At 42.8% G+C, this 16269-nt stretch overlaps 1 protein-coding gene across 4 annotated transcripts in view; it reads right to left on the bottom strand.

The window, feature by feature from the left end:
* The window catches only part of SLC43A3 (solute carrier family 43 member 3), a 78047-nt gene that overhangs the window by 18668 nt on the left and 43110 nt on the right, over window positions 1-16269 (bottom strand). For all 4 annotated transcript variants that reach the window (XM_072425196.1, XM_072425193.1, XM_072425195.1 and 1 more), the window contains one exon: window positions 9473-9606. In XM_072425196.1, coding sequence (XP_072281297.1) covers window positions 9473-9606 — 134 coding nt within the window. The remainder of the gene's footprint in view (window positions 1-9472; window positions 9607-16269) is intronic.

The raw sequence follows: 16269 nt of genomic DNA, 5'->3' as shown, positions 1-16269 counted from the left end.
TAAACTAATCAGTCTCTAGTTACTTGGTAATGACTTTGCTCCCTTTTTGAAGATAGGAACCACATTGGCCTTATACCTTGACATTGACTTAAGAGACTCTAAAAATTAGAAAAAATTGCTTTGAGGACACGTTGATGTAATCCATCAGGTCCTGGTGCTTTGTCAACCTTGTGGCTCATTTAAGGCAGTGACATTGCTATTATGAATTTGGACTTCTGCCGTCTTCCTTTGTGTACACAGAGCAAATAAAAGTGTTTAGTAAATCTGCCTTTTTTGTTTATCCCCAGTTACCAAGCCAGTGACATCCTTTAAGGGGGCCTACATGCTCAGACCTAATCTTTTTGCTATTAATAAATTTAAAAAAATTGGGGGGTTTGCCTTACTTTCCCTTGCAATCTGTCTTTCATTTTGAAGTTTTGCACATTTTATCTCCTTTTTACATCTTTTGGTATATTTTTTATAGACACATTTTAATTTTAATTTTAGCCTCTTAAACTTATTAGCAATTGGAATATATTTTTCAGTGTGCTTTTGTAAAACAGACTTGAAATATTCCCATTTCTGTTCTGTGTTCTTTGAGGACAATATTGTTTCCCAGTTCAAGTCACAAAAAGCTGAACTCAGCCTTACAGGTCCATGTTAGCGTCAAGAAGAAGCGCACTCCTTTTACACCCTCATCAGCTGATTCCACATAGATGTCTACAGAACCTGTTCTATTAACCGCTTATACAAGTAGAGCCCCCCCGACAGAGTGGAGAGGGTGTCAGCAGTAAGTTTGTGTTGATGTCCCTGATTATTTTGCTCTTTCTCTGATCCGTCAGAACAATAACCCACAAAAAACGGATCCTGTCTGTGGAGCATATGTCTTCACTCGGTCAGCATTTGCTCAATAATCCATCAGTATTGCTAATGCCAAAAAAACAGGAGTGGATCCAAAACAGAGATGACACGTGAATGGAATATTTGCATGTCTTCTGTGTTTTGTACCCACTCCTGCTTTTGGCTACCAAATCATAATCAAATTCTTATGGGACCATACAGGCCTTACAGTAGTAGTAGTGTAGTAGTGTCATCCAGGCCAAAGAGGCAAAATAGTGGCCCAGTCATGGAGTGGGGAGGGTGGGAGAACAGCATGAGGAGACCACAGAGTGTACCAATGACAGAGTATGGAGGTGGCGGCAGCATCAGGAGGCCACAGAATGGCACAATGACAGTGTGGGGGTGACAGCAGCATCAGGAGGCCACAGAGTGGCACAATGACAGAGTCTGGAGGTGGGGGCAGCATCAGGAGGAGGCCACAGAGTGGCACAATGACAGAGTCTGGAGTTGGCGACAGCATCAAGAGGCTACAGAATGGCACAATGACAGATCGTGGAGGTGGCGGCAGCAGCAGGAGGCTACAGAGTGGCAGAATGACAGAGTCTGGAGGTGGCGGCAGCAAGAGTAGGCCACAGAGTGGCAGAATGACATAGTATGGAGGTGGCGGCAGCATCAGGAGGCCACAGAGTGGCACAATGACATAGTGTGGAGGTGGCGGCAGCATCAGGAGGCCACAGAGTGGCACAATGACATAGTGTGGAGGTGGCGGCAGCATCAGGAGGCCACAGAGTAGCACAATAACAGAGTGTGGAGGTGGCGGCAGCAGCAGCAGCAGAACAGCATGACACCGCTGTGCCCTGCACATGTGGTATGGTGGAGGGGCACTGTGAATTGTCCCTGCAGTGGAGGCTGAGGACACGTTGGAGGATGAGGAGGCAGAGGCGGATATTGTCGCAGGACCAGCGGCGTGAGAACGTGGAGGCAGAAGTGGTGTTACCTGGCCAAGTTGCTGGTGTGGCTGTGCAGGAACCACATTCACCCAGTGGGCGGTAAAGGACATGTATTGTCCCTGACCGTAGTTACAGCTCCACACATCGGCGCTGCCGTGCACTTTGGCAGACACCGACAGGCTCAAGGACTGGCCCACCTTCTGTTCTACATATTTTTGCAGGGCTGGTACTGCTTTTTTCGCAAGGAAATGACGGCTTGGGACTCTCCACCTCGGCTCGGCACAAAGCATCAATTCTCTGAAAGATGCAGAGTCCACCATTTGAAAAGGGAGGGACTGCAGCACCAGCAACTTGGACATGAGCACATTCAGCTTCTGCGCAGTTGGATGAGTGCACACATACTGTTGTCTCTTGGCAATCGCTTCAGTGATCGATTGCTGACAGAATGACTGACGAGGAGTAGGAGGAGGAGGAGCAGGAGCATCTGGACCAGCAGAAGATTGAAATGACATACAGCTCCCTTCGGGTGAGGTGGTGGAGCCTTGACTGCCTGAGACCCGTGCGTGCCACTGGGTGATGTAGCCGTTGCTGCGGCAGGCTGGTTCACCATATCGGAGCCACGGTTCTCCCAGGCCACTTTATGGTGACGCTGCCTCCGTGAACCCCTGCATCACTACTGCCCGGGTAGGTAGGCTTCTGAGAAGCAGGTGGTCTACCCCGGGCATGTTTGGCTCCTGACCTCCCACTGCTGCCACCCTGCTGACGCCCAGCCATGCTACCACCTTGCTGGCTCAGCCGCTGCCTCACGGGCAAGCTGCCACCCTCTTCTCCTGATGATGATGAAGCCCCTTCTTCACCCGGCTCCCAAGTGCGATCGGCTTCATCATCATTGAGTAGTGTCTGCACGTCAGTGATGTCCTCCTCAACGGTCTCTGGGTCAGGAGCCTGACCGCTCGCAACACCACCTCCCACACCACTCTCCTCATCACTACTTGCCCACCTAGTGGAGGAAGCGGCGGATGTCTCCTCCAGATCTTGGCTGGGCAGTAGCTGCTGACTGTCCTCTACTAGCTCGTCCTCGCTGTATAGTGGAGCTGAGCCCACAGCATACCATCCTTCTGAGGCTGAGGAAACAGCAAAGGACAGAGGCAGGTTGAGGACAGGTGAGGGCACAGGGCCTGCTCCCAGGCCATGCCAACTAAGGGTTGTGTCTGACGAACCCATCGACTGTTGGCTGGGGGTGTCTGATGTCACTTGGGATGAAGTGGATGACCGAGGTAACCAATCAAGAATCGCTGGGTTGCTGGTCAGGACACGACTGCTAGATGACACCGGGAGCTCAGGACTCTCGCTGCAACTCCTGCTGACATGCCCCTTTACTCTGGTGCGACCTCTGCCTGTGCCAGAAACATTTAGGCCTCTGCCACTCCTCTGTGCATGGCCTGGCACTTCTCTGTCTGACATACTTTTAGCTAAACTAAATAAATTAAAAGCAAATTAAAACACCCCTAAAAGCGACAACTATATTTTTCTTTATGTACAGAAATAGGCCACTAAAGGCTTTCACCACATATAACTGCAGAAGTGAACTGGGAATATATTTTTCTTTTTGTACTGAAATAGGCCACTAAACGCTTTCACCACAAATAACTGCAACAGTGAAGTGTGTATATATTTTTCTTTTTGTACTGAAATAGGCCACTAAACGCTTTCACCACAAATAACTGTAACAGTGAAGTGCGTATATATTTTTCTATTTGTACTGAAATAGGCCACTAAACTCTTTCACCACATATAACTGCAGAAGTGAAATGGATATATATTTTTCTTTTTCCACAGATATAAGCCACTAAAAGCTTTTCAACGTAGCACTTGCACCCCAATAACAGAAACAAATTGCTGGAATGACAGAGCTGTATAATGGCTATTTGGATCCCCAAATAATCTTTCCCTGCACTTGTCAAATCGCTTTTCTAGGACTGTCCCTAGCGCCTTCTGACGTCTCGCCCTGCACTAAGATGCTGTGAAAGATTCCTCCCTATCCTTTCCCTGCACTTATAAATCGCTTTTTCAGTTTTTTTTCTCACAATGAGGTTTTTGCTATCACTCTCCCTAGCGCCTGCAGATGTCTCTCCCTGCACTTAGAACAAAAAATGTCCTAATCCAAGATGGCTGAGGCTATTTTCAGGGCTGTGACATCACAGGGCTGGCTGCTGATTGGTTGCATGCATGGCATTATGGGTCATCCTGCCTTCCCAGAGTTCCTTGCCCCATGTCCTCATACGTGCAGCCACCAACATAGCCGTCATTTTAGGAAAAATTGCTATTCGTTACCACGAAGCGTGAGAAAATTCGCATTATCTGTACTAGTAGTTGATTCTCTATTTCTCCTTTAGCAGTGGGGGGGGGGGGCTATAGCAGACTCCAATAATTAATTGTGTGTAATTCAACCCCACATTCAACTCCACCCATAATGCCTCAACCTCATCGCTTGCTCCATCAACAATTTATTCTTTCAACTTCACTTTTAGATGACTTCTCACTTACAGACAGACACCACCACCCTTTAGTTTGACATAGAGAGTCACTTTAGTTTGAATAGAGTATAAATGTTGACAGCCCAGTCATGTGAAGAACAAAGCCAAGATTCAGCAAACCCAAATAACTCATAATGCTCTTCATTCATTAGGTCTTCCAACTCCCCTATTTTGTTTGACAGACTTCTAGCATTGGTGAACAGGCTCTTCAAACCATTGCTGCATTTACCAGCACTGTTTGCCAAATCATTTTGTTTTTCAATACAAATAGTACTGTGCAATGTTTGTGCGTAACATGGGAAGCTCTATATATTTATCCAAAACCCTCCCCCCAACTATCCCCAATCCACCCTCCACTAGTGTCTGAACCCTGCCTGACCCTCCTGCTACTTTATTGAGCTATCCCACCCCACCTGTCCTAGTTTAAATATCCATCCATCTTTCCCCTAAATCTTTGACCTAGCACAGCAGAGCCCCTTCCATTTAGGTGCAAACCATCTCTGGCATATAGGTTGTACCCTAATGAAAAGTCACCCCAGTGCTCTAAGGACCCAAACCCTTCCCTATTACACCAGGACTTTAGCTGCATTAGCTCCCTCTGCCTTTCGTGTGTTGTGCATGGTAAAGGCAACATAACCTTGGAGGTCCTATCCTTCAACTTGAAACCTAGTGCTTTAAACTAATTTTTAAGGATCTTCCATCTTCCAACATGGACCAAGACAGCTGGGTCATGCCCAGCCCCTCTCATTAATTTGTCCACTCGGTCCACCACAAGCTGAACCCAGGCACCAGGGAGACAGCAAACCATTTGGTTGAAGGGATCCAGACAACAAACTTTTCTATCAGTCCTCCTAAAGACAGAATCTCCTATGATAACTAACTGTCTATGTCTTCCTGCATTGGCTTCCCCACCCCTTCCCATTTGAAACCTACAAAGAATATAACAAAAGATGTAAAAAGGAGATAAAATGTGCAAAACTTCAAAATGAAAGACAGATTGCAAATAAAAGTAAGGCAAAAGTAATAATTGATTAAAAAATATATTATTAGCAAAAAGATCAGATCTGAACATGTAGGCGCCCTAAAGGATGTCACTGGATTGGTAAACAGGAATAAAGAAATGGCAGCTTTACTAAAACACTTTTTTTAGCTCTATGTACACAAAGGAAAATTGCAGAGCTTAAGCAGTTGACACAGTATCCCAAAGAAAGTTATTATGCAAGTTGGAGTCATTAGGTTTAGAAAAGTCAATCAGTAAATGGATAGAGAACTGGCTTAAAGACTGCATCCAGAAAGTTGTTCATACTCTGAATGGTCTAAGGTTATTAGTGGTGTACCCCAGGATTCAGTGTTGGGACCTTTACTGTTTAACATCTTTATAAATGATATAGAGTTTGGGATCAAAAGTACCATTTCTGTTTTTGCAGATGACACGTTACTATGTAATGGAATTAAGTCCATATAGGATGTCTATAATCTAAAAGCAGACCTGGATGTACTGTTTCATTGGGCAGCCAAATGGCAAATGAAATTTAAAACAGATAAATGTAAAGTTATGCATTTGGGGGCTAACAGCATGCATGCTTCATACTGTCTAGGGGTAATACATTTGGAGGAGTTAGAAATGGAATCTGGGGGTTCTGGTAGATCATAGACTTAATAACAGCATGCAATGCCAAGCTGCAATATCTAAAGCTAGTAAAGTAGTTTCTTGTATTAAAAGAAGAATAGACTGCAGAGATGGAGACATAATCCTGCCCCTGTACAAAGCATTGGTCAGACCACATCTGGAATATGCAGTACAGTTTTGGGCACCAGTTCACAAAAAAGACATTGTGGAATTGGAGAGTGCAGAGAAGGGCAACTAAATTAATAAAACTAATAGAGGAACTCAGCTATGAGGAAAGATTAGCTGAACTGAATCTATTTTCCCTTGAGAAGAGACGTTTAAGGGGGGTATGATCATCATGTATAAATATATAAATGGTTCATATAGAAAACTCAATATTCCCTTTGAGATCATTACAAAGAACAGGCGTCTTAGTGTTGCAATGTGCTTCTCCAGCTCTCCAATGCGAGATACTAGAAGGGCGACTTGCTCACATCTGTCACAGCGGTATTGACCCAGAAGCTGTTGCTCCATTTGTGCATACATATGGCAGACTGCACTGAACAAAACCTTCCACCTTGCTATTACTCATTTTCCCAGTTACAATGTTTATTGTCTTCAAGGAGTTATAAAAGTTTACTTGAGGTGTGTGGTTACCATAAGGAGTCAACCCCTTTTGTTTCCAAACGCCTGTGTTTTCTAACTCCACTTAATTCCCAGCAACTTGTATCACAAGCCAAGAGTGAGCAAGCTCAAGGTGAGTCTGCCTAGACAATAAATCACATGTGAAACCTTCCCCTTAGAGATCAGAAAGGAAAAGGGAAAAAAAAGCTATTTAAAACAAAGACTTAAAGTCAGACACAATCCAACAGTCAAACAAACACAACTCCCAACTGCACAATATCAAAAAACAGTGTTTTCTAACTCCCCTTAATTCCCAGCCACTTGTGTCACAAGCCAAGAGTGAGCAAGTTCAAGGTGAGTCTGCCCAGAACCTAAATCACCTGTGAAACCTTGACCACGCCCCCTTAGAGGTCAGCAAGAAAAAAGGAAAAAAATCTTTTTAAAACAAAAACTGACAATCAGACACAACTCCCAAATGCACAATATCAGAAAACTGTGTTTTCTTTAAATACAGGTCTCTTCTTTCTGTCACTCTTTCCTTGAATGTGTTTGCTGATAGTAATTTAAACTGGATTCAGTGGAATGAGACGACTTGGAAGTGAATTGTATATGCCTCCAAGTCAAAAGACTTAAAGAAAAATACAAGTCTTGGAAAAAAATATCTTATGATTTTGAGGGGCAGAAGAATACCTTTAAAGTGTAACTACTTTTTAAAGCCGTGTTCAGAACTTCTTGCAGTAATGCAGCCTTAACCACCTGAGCGTTACACTGAGGTCTAGATTTCTGTACCAAAAGTGATCCACTGTTTTTTATGAAATTTTTTTTTTAAATTGTAGACTTGTAACTTACACAAATATGTCCGAACAGGGGTTCTAGTAGATAATATGAATATAAAAAATGTATTTACTTTTATTTTATTTTTTTGTATTTGATTGGATACCGGAGTTTGTATTCAATCCAATACAAAATGAGCGTTTGAATTTACCAGTTATGTACTTTGTATTAATTTTATATTATTTTGTATTGGACTGGATAAGCAAGTTTGTATCCAATCAAATACAAAATATAAATTTGAATTTCCAAGTTATTTACTTTTTTTTTTATTTTTTGTATTGGATTGGATACGCAAGTTTGTATCCAATCAAATACAAAATATAAATTTGAATTTCCAAGTTATTTACTTTTATTTTATTTTTTTTTATTTTTTGTATTGGATTGGATACAGGAGTTTGTATTCAATCCAATACAAAATGACAGTTTGAATTTACCAATTACAAACTTTGTATTTATTTGAATTATTTTGTATTGGATTGAATACAGGAGTTTGTATTCAATCCAATACAAAATGACAGTTTGAATTTACCAATTACAAACTTTGTATTTATTTGAATTATTTTGTATTGGATTGAATACAGGAGTTTGTATTCAATCCAATACAAAATGAATGAATGAGTTTCTATTTGAATTTCCCACACACGCGCCGACGTCATCACGCACGCAGGGAGGAGCCGTCCGGTTTTTTTTCTCCGCCGGACGGCTTCTCCCTGCAGAGATCATCCGGCGCTGGACGAAGACGGACGTGGACGATCAGCGGGACCAGGTAAGATGCCGGCCGGTATCTTGTGTTCAGCCGGCCGGGCGGCGGAACGCAAGATGCCGGGCAGCGGAACACAAGATACCGGCCGGGATCTTGTGTTCAGCCGGCCGGGCGGCGGAACGCAAGATGCCGGGCAGCGGAACACAAGATACCGGCCGGCATCTTACCGGTCCCGCTGGCACCCGACGCTGGAGAGGGAGATCGACGGACGACGATGGACGGAGGACGACGCTGGAATAGGAAAACGACGCTGGAATCCTTACCTCCATGGTCCCGCTGGATGTGCACAGCGGGACCATGGAGGTAAGGCTGTGACAAAATTACGGGGTTAACCATCCTAGCAATTTTTTTTTGCCCGACCTTCGTACGGGCATACCGGCTAGGTGGTTAAATGCCCATTTTAAAGTTAGATTTCAAAGAAAAAAATTGAAGTAAATAGATTCTGTATAAAAAAATAACAAATTGGTTTGGAGGCAAAAAAAACAGGCAAGTGAAGACAGAAACATTTCACTAGGGATTTGTTATTGAATGTGCATTCTCAAGGCCATTAGTATCCTTAGTCACTACTTATGATGGCAAATCAGATTACTGGTTGTTGATATTGTAGCAATGTAGTAATTTCACTGTCTGTTTGTGCATTAATGTATTCTATGGTAATTACTGCAGTGTGTGTTTTGCCATGTTCCAAGATGGCTGCTGTGCCCTCGGCACTTTTGGGATGAGATCATCAGTACTGACCTAGCCTGGGGCAGTGATTCTTGGGTAAGCCTTTGAGAAGGACACGGTCTGGAGCGTGGAAGACTCAGATTCTGTTGCACGCGCATAGAAAGTATAACTTCAGACTGTAAAGTATGGTACAATCCCCTCACTGAGACATAATGAAAGGACTTTAACTTGTTTACTCTGCTGCTGTTTGAAGATTGCAAAGTTGGATGTTACACTGGATTTCATATGTTTTTACTATTCAATACAGAGACTCGTTCTGCTAATACAGTGTGGATTATTGTCTATCAGTATACTATTCTCAACTGGTACTGCACTTGTTACTCACAAGACCCAACTGAGTGGAGGCACTGCGTTTATGAGAGATTTCATCCTGTTTCCACAGATAAAGTAAAGGCTCTGCTCCTATATATGTCACACAGGTTGCTCCACAACACATCAGTAGCCTGCAGAGTGGGTCAAAATAGGGCTACAATAACATAAAAGGTAATAGAGACGATTTTGTAAAAATCTAGCAGCCAGCTTAAAAAATTAAAACAGCGATTGATTTGGCTACTACACGGCATAAGTGTACAGTGTACACGGCATAAATACAAACATATGTGGTACTTACCCTGTTTTATTGGACTTTTTAAAAAAGGTTCTCCAACACAATCCTTTGCTTCTTTGCTTTTTTGTCCATCATTAGGTAGTTCTGAAGAGCCCAACGTTTTTTTTTTTTCAGGAACGTCTTTTTCACATTTTATGCTAGGGAAGAAAAAAGGGGAATTTAACTTAAATGACTAGTAATAATGGGAAGTGGGTGGTTATATGTCATATGGTAAGCTCCCAAAGAATTCTTATAAATATATTCATAGGAACTAACTAATGTATTATTACATGTATTTTGTAATGCACAGTAATTCTTTAGAAGACATTTAAAACATATTAAATAAAAAATGTATGTCCTGAAAATATTAAATTATAAAGATATAGGGGTGTTTTTAAAATGTGTGAAACCAGTATAGCTATATATGTATATGGGGACAGCCTGCTCAAGGTACACAAAAACAATAAACAGTCAATAATAATGTGTAACACATAAATGGTACATACACATAGTAGCCAGATTCTAGGTTATCTGCAGCTATGCTTCTGTCTATGCTTTATGAGCTCAGAACAGTGTGTTTCATGCATGAACTCAAAATGGTAATATACTAAGCAGTACTTAAATATATCACTTTAACCTGTAATGTTTAGATAATTATTTCCCTAAAGTGTGACTTTTAAATAATTTACGGATTTTCATTTTTAACACTGAACTCCAAGCACCTTGGTCAAATATATAAAGTAGGTTGTCCCCGGGTTAAGGACATCCGACACACAGATGACTCCAAGATAAGAACAGGGCTTCCCTGGTCGCTCCTGTGCAGGACGGAGGCTTGGAGGGGGAAGAGGGGCGGTTTGCATGACTTGCAGAAGAAAGTTTTTGCTAAACACAGCTGAGGTTGTGAGTGATCTTAGGGGGGATGAGCTCTTTACGCAGACTCTTGTAACTATAATGACCAAGACAAACTCTGCAGTTGTTTCTTTTTGCACATCAAAGCACAGCTTGCTCCAGAAGTTAATAAATGTCTAGGCTCCATAAAGTTTTTTTTTGCTTTGTTTGTGATTAGTTTACAGTGAGGATTTTATACAATAACCGACAACATGCTGCCTAATAATATGTTGAGACAAACATCTGTCCTAATTACATTTATTAAAATAATGTACCTGTTCCAATTTACATTCTAATCTACTATTCTAAAATTCTACTTAAGAACAAACCTACAGTCCCTATCTCGTATGTAATCCAGGTATAACCTGTATAAATTTAATCTTATGGATACAGGATGTTAACCATGCAAAGTATACTGATCAAAAAAGAAGATAATCATTCAATATTGAATATTGTATTTTTTTCATTTAAGTAAATAAAATACACATAAAAGAAAATGATAATGAGCCACTTACATAAAATAGGTCCATTCATGCTTTTAAGAAAACAATGTGTTTACAGAAAAGAAAGAAAAAACCCTACTACTTAGTTTCAGATTACCTCTTCTACAGACCATAATCAGGGTCTGTAGTGTCCCTGTGTCTGATTACATTAACTCTTCCTATCTGATGAGACACTAGACCAGCCATTCTCAACCAGGGTTCAGGTTGAAGAGGTTCCTGGGGTTCCCCAACTGTGACTGAGTAATCTCTCATTTGATGATGCCTGCTTGGTTTTGGGGTCAAACCAAATGATATAACCGCTGCATGACTCAACTGATGTTTATAGGGGTCATAGGTGTATATAGGTGTTATTCCAGCCACCACTGATGGGGCACATTCTTTACAATGTCCACCAATTTAAAGACATTTTTTCCTATCCCCCCAATTATTTTATTAATGGATCCCCAAAGACCTGAAAATTATTTTAAGGGCTTTTTAGAGGTAAAAAAACTGAGAAAGGCAACTCCAGAAAGTATGGACTTCCTCAGACAGATAAGGGTTATGTCATTATGTACAAAAACACTGTGTCACAGACCTTGCCCTTCCCTGCTGCCTGCACAAACTCTGCTCAGAAATTATCTACTGGGCTCACTTCCTGGTCCAGATCATATGACACCTGGTCAGCTGCTCCCTTACTTCAGAGGACTAGAGTGTTCCACAAACACGCTCCCCCTGCTGGTGGGGATGTGAACACCACCTACCTTTCATCTCCAGCACTCCCTCTGGTGGTAGGGAAAGATGCCAGCTGGTCGCATGGCTCCCATCCATCACCAGATCCTCATTTTAAAAGGAAGTGACTGCCAACAGGAAGTTGCCTGAACAAGGCTGTTTTCCAGGTTCCTGTGACTCCTGCTTGCACCTTCAGCTACTGATTCCCTTTGTACCAACTCTAGCTTTGATCTTTGACTACTCCTGCTTGCTGACTGTCCTGTCCTGACCTCTGGCTTATTTGACCTCGATTCAGTCTTACGTTCCTGCACCTAGCTTGATTCTTGTTTGTCAGCAATCACCTGCCTTTGCGTGCACGGGGGCCACAATCGGGAGGCTCTGGTGAAGACCGGGCAACTGCTTTGACTCTGTGCCCCGTACACATCTGTGCCAACTGAGCTGGGGGACACAGAGGGTCCACCATCCTGCCCTGTGGCACCGTGACAGTTTGTTTAGGCCATGGACCCTACTGACGATCAGCTCCCTGAATTAATGCAAGATTTGCTGCGACAGAGCAGCAGAAGTCTTTGCAAATAAGGCTGATGAATTTTCTTCAAAGGCATGAAGAAAGTCTTAATGCACTGCAGTTGGCCATTGATCAGACCCCTACCTTTGCTCCTGCAACTCCAGCTTTTTTTCCTGTAACTCCAGATCCAGTCCCAGCCCTAATGCCACCCTACTCCACGCTCCGGATCCCCACTCTTCCTTGCTACTCCGACGACCCCAAGCTCTGTTGGGGATATATTAATTAATGTCAAATCCAGTTTGTGTTGCAGCCCTGGAACTTCCCCATAGAACAATCTGAGGTGGCCTTTCTCATTTCCCTCCTGACAGGGGAGGCCCTGGCATGCGCTTTGCCACTTTGTGAAAAGGGGGATCCTGTTCTAAATGACTTCAACACCTTTCTGCAGAACTGTATTTCACAAACCTGGCCGAGCCTTCTCAGCGACATCAGAAATCCTGCGCCTACATCAGGCCTCTCTCTCTGTTGGACAGTATGCAGTAAAATTTCAAACACTGGCAACAGAATTGAATAACTAAGCTTTTGTGGCAGTGTTCTGGTATGGCAAGTCATAATGAAGATAAACTTGCCGGTCGAGACCTCCCATCTACACTCGATGACCTGGTATCCTCTTTATTCGGGTGGACATCAATTTCCAAGAACAAGCATGGGAGACTCAAAAAGTCTGGTGTCCTATAAAACTGGCTCCTAATTTCCAGAACCCTCCTGCTCCAGTGATAGAAACCATGCAAATAGATCAAGCACGACTGTCCCTAGAACAACGTACTTGCCGCAGAGAACCAAAATCATGTACTGCGCCAGAGGTGACAGTCAAGTCAAACTGCCCACAAAAGGCCCCAAATGCCAGTGCTTAGAGAGATTGGGAGTGGGTCCCCTAGGCAACCTATCTCCTCTCCACCTACCAAGAATATGTTTCTGGTACAGATCTCATTCAAGGGTCAGTGTTTCTGGTCCCAGGCCTTACTGGACTCTGGCGCAGCTGAGAACTTTATAAACCACTAACTGGTGTCACAGTACAGTATTCCGCTTGTGCCCTTATCAAAACCTTTAGTGGTCTCCGTGGTGAACAGAACAGTCCTGTCTGGCAGTATTCAGCCTGCCACCGTGCCACTTACTATGACGCTCAGGGCTGTATACACTGAAACCATCTCCTTTCAGCCTGTCCCGGTTGGGTTTCCCTGGCTCAAACCTTGAAATTTATTTAAAACATTGAAATTTTTCCTTCTCATTAGATATAAACCCTTTTCATATGGAAACAAAGAGGTTTTGCTGAAGCTAACAATAATAATAACAATATTCAATTCCATGCCTTGGTGTAGCAAGTAAAAGTACAGCTGAGGGGGAGTGCTAGAAATGCCGGACGCGACCATTGCGGAGCTAAAACTTATGACTGGCCTGCCGCTGAAACTCTCTCTTCATTGAAATAGCGCCACTACTAAAATTCCCAGGATTATTTGCATCTATAAAACAGTCCAATGCAGGGCCACGCATAGGCAGAGAGCCCGCTGGTCTATAGACGCGAGTGATGCCAGGAATTGTAGTAGCGACGTTATGTTGATGCAGCGGCGGGACAGCTGCAGTTCATATTTAGGATTCTATTGGAGGCCAAAAAAGACGTTGGGGGCCAGAGTTTAACACCCCTGTGCTAGAGGGAGCTCAACATCCAGTGACCATTTACACAGATCACAAGAATCTTCAGTATTTGCAGACTGCACAACGCTTGAACCCACGCATCATCAATGAAACCCAGAAGTGTGTAATACTATTTTTGTGAATGGAGTACCGGACAGGCGGCAGCAACAACAGCAAAAGGCGGAGGCGTGGGCCCTGAGACGGAGCGTGGACCACATTTGTAACTGGCATCTAAAGCTGGGTGTAGCGCATTGTCAATGACACCCAGAAGTGTGTAATACAATTTTTGTGAATGGAGTACTGGGCAGGTGGCAACAGCAACAGCAGGGGGAGGAGGAGGCAGTTTGTTGGCCTCTTGGAAGCAGCAGAAATGTAAAGTAAATTGCTAGCTGGCACAATGGGAGGCATGATACTTGGACGTTGCACTAACTTGCGGAGAAAATAACAACTCCGCCAGCAGCACTGAAGATTCTTTTGGACAGAACACTGGATGCCAGGCATGAAAATAGCTTGATGGCATACTGTACCAACTGCGGGCAGATTTCAAGCCTGTTGACCCAAAAATGAATGGCATCACTACTGTCAGGACAGGCATCCTCCTCATACCTGCTGTCGTCAACACAACTACCACCAGCCAGAAAAGAGCCAATGTAATCGTGCACCATGCGCTTCATTCATTCTCGATGGTTATGCCCCTGCACTTAACTTGTTTGAGGTGGCTGCATCAAGTTTTGCTAGGCATCCAGAAAATCCCCCCTGCCTCGGCCTACAATTTAGTTGTGTGTGGCCTGCTGCCACTACTGCTGATGCTGCTGCCACTACAGGAGGATACGGTGGAGGTGGTGTCCGCCTGGGCTCCCTGTGTGGAATGTGGTGCGCGGAACTCCTCACACAGCCAGTCACATAGTATTAAGCTCAGGCGGTCACTTTTTTATTCTCTTGCGCCGGGTTGGGTAGAAACTGTGACATTTTGTCCTTGTAGCGGTGATCCAGAAGGGTGGCCAGGCAGTAATCATCCCAGTTTTTAATGTTGCAAATGCAGGGGTCCCTCCATAGGCATCGCAACATGTGGACACACATAAGAAAGAGGGATTCCCTGGGCTCATCCTCCTCCTGTCCCTCAGTAGGCCGCCAAAACATCTTCCTCCCCATCACCCATCTCCTCCTCCTCAAGCTGCAGCAGTTCCTGTTGTTCCATCCCCCGCACAATGACTGGGGCGTGACAGCACAAATGCGGGTTGGACGGGTCCTGTCCAGCAGCCCCAACATGGTCTCCATCATCATCATCATCATCATTTTACTCCTCCTCCACTGAACCTCCTGATACTGGCCAGTGTCACTTCATGCCCCTCCTGATGCTAGCTGTGCACTATGGAGTGTAATGTCACCCTCATCCTCCTCCCCCATTTCTTCCCTTCCTCTCCCATCGCCACTATCAGGCCACACAGGGTATTATCCAGCAGAAAGATGATGAGAATGACATCGTTCCAGCTCGACCGCTCCTGACTCATAATGTTTTAAGATAGCAAGTGGAATCAGAATTAAATATCTGTTTTTTTTGACAGAAATACAAAAAAGTCTGGCTTTTTTGATAGATAGCAAGTGGGATCAGAATAAAATATCTGTATTTTTTTGAGAGAAATACAGAAAATGTTCTGGCTTTTTTGATAGATAGCAAATGGGATCAGAATAAAATATCTGTATTTTTTGGAGAGAAATACAGAAATTTGTATGGCTTTTTAAATAGACAGCAAGTGCTATCAGAATGAAATATCTGTATTTTTTGAGAGAAATACAGAAATGTTTTCTGGCTTTTTTGATAGATAGCAAGTGAAATCAGAATGAAATATCTCTATTTTTTAGCGAAATACAGAATTGTTTCTGTTTTTTTTAAAGATAGCAAGTAGAATCAAAATTAAATATCTGTATTTTTTGACAGAAATACAAAATAAAATTCTGGCTTTTTTCAATAGTAAGTGGGATCAGAATAAAATATCTGTTTGATAGAATTTTTTGATAGATAGCAAGTTCTATCAGAATGAAAAATCTGTATTTTTTGAGAGAAATACAGAAATGTTTCTGGCTTTTTTATAGCAAGTAGGATCAGAATAAATGATCTGTATTTTTTTGAGAGAAATACAGACATTTTTCTGGCTTATTTGATAGCTAGCAAGTGGATCAGAATAAAATATCTGTGTTTTTTTGAGAGAAATAAAGATATTTGTATGGCTTTTTGATAGATAGCAAGTGTTATCAGAATAAAGTATCTGTATTTTTCTGAGAGAAATACAGAAAATTTTCTGGTTTTATTGATACATAGCAAGTGGGATCAGAATAAAATATCTGTATTCTTTTGAGAGAAATACAGAAAATGTTCTGGTATTTTTGATAGCAGATGGGATCAGAATAAAATATCTGTATTTTTTTGAGAGAAATAAAGATATTTGTATGGCTTTTTTGATAGCAAGTGGTAACAGAATTAAATATCTGTATTTTTTGAGAGAAATACAGATTTTTTTTCTGGCTTC

The sequence above is a fragment of the Pyxicephalus adspersus genome, chromosome 10 (assembly GCF_032062135.1).
Source record: "Pyxicephalus adspersus chromosome 10, UCB_Pads_2.0, whole genome shotgun sequence".
In the NCBI taxonomy this organism is placed as follows: Eukaryota; Metazoa; Chordata; class Amphibia; order Anura; family Pyxicephalidae; genus Pyxicephalus; species Pyxicephalus adspersus.
The sequence above is the reverse complement of the archived record's forward strand: the minus strand, read 5'-3'. Positions and strand labels throughout refer to the sequence as shown.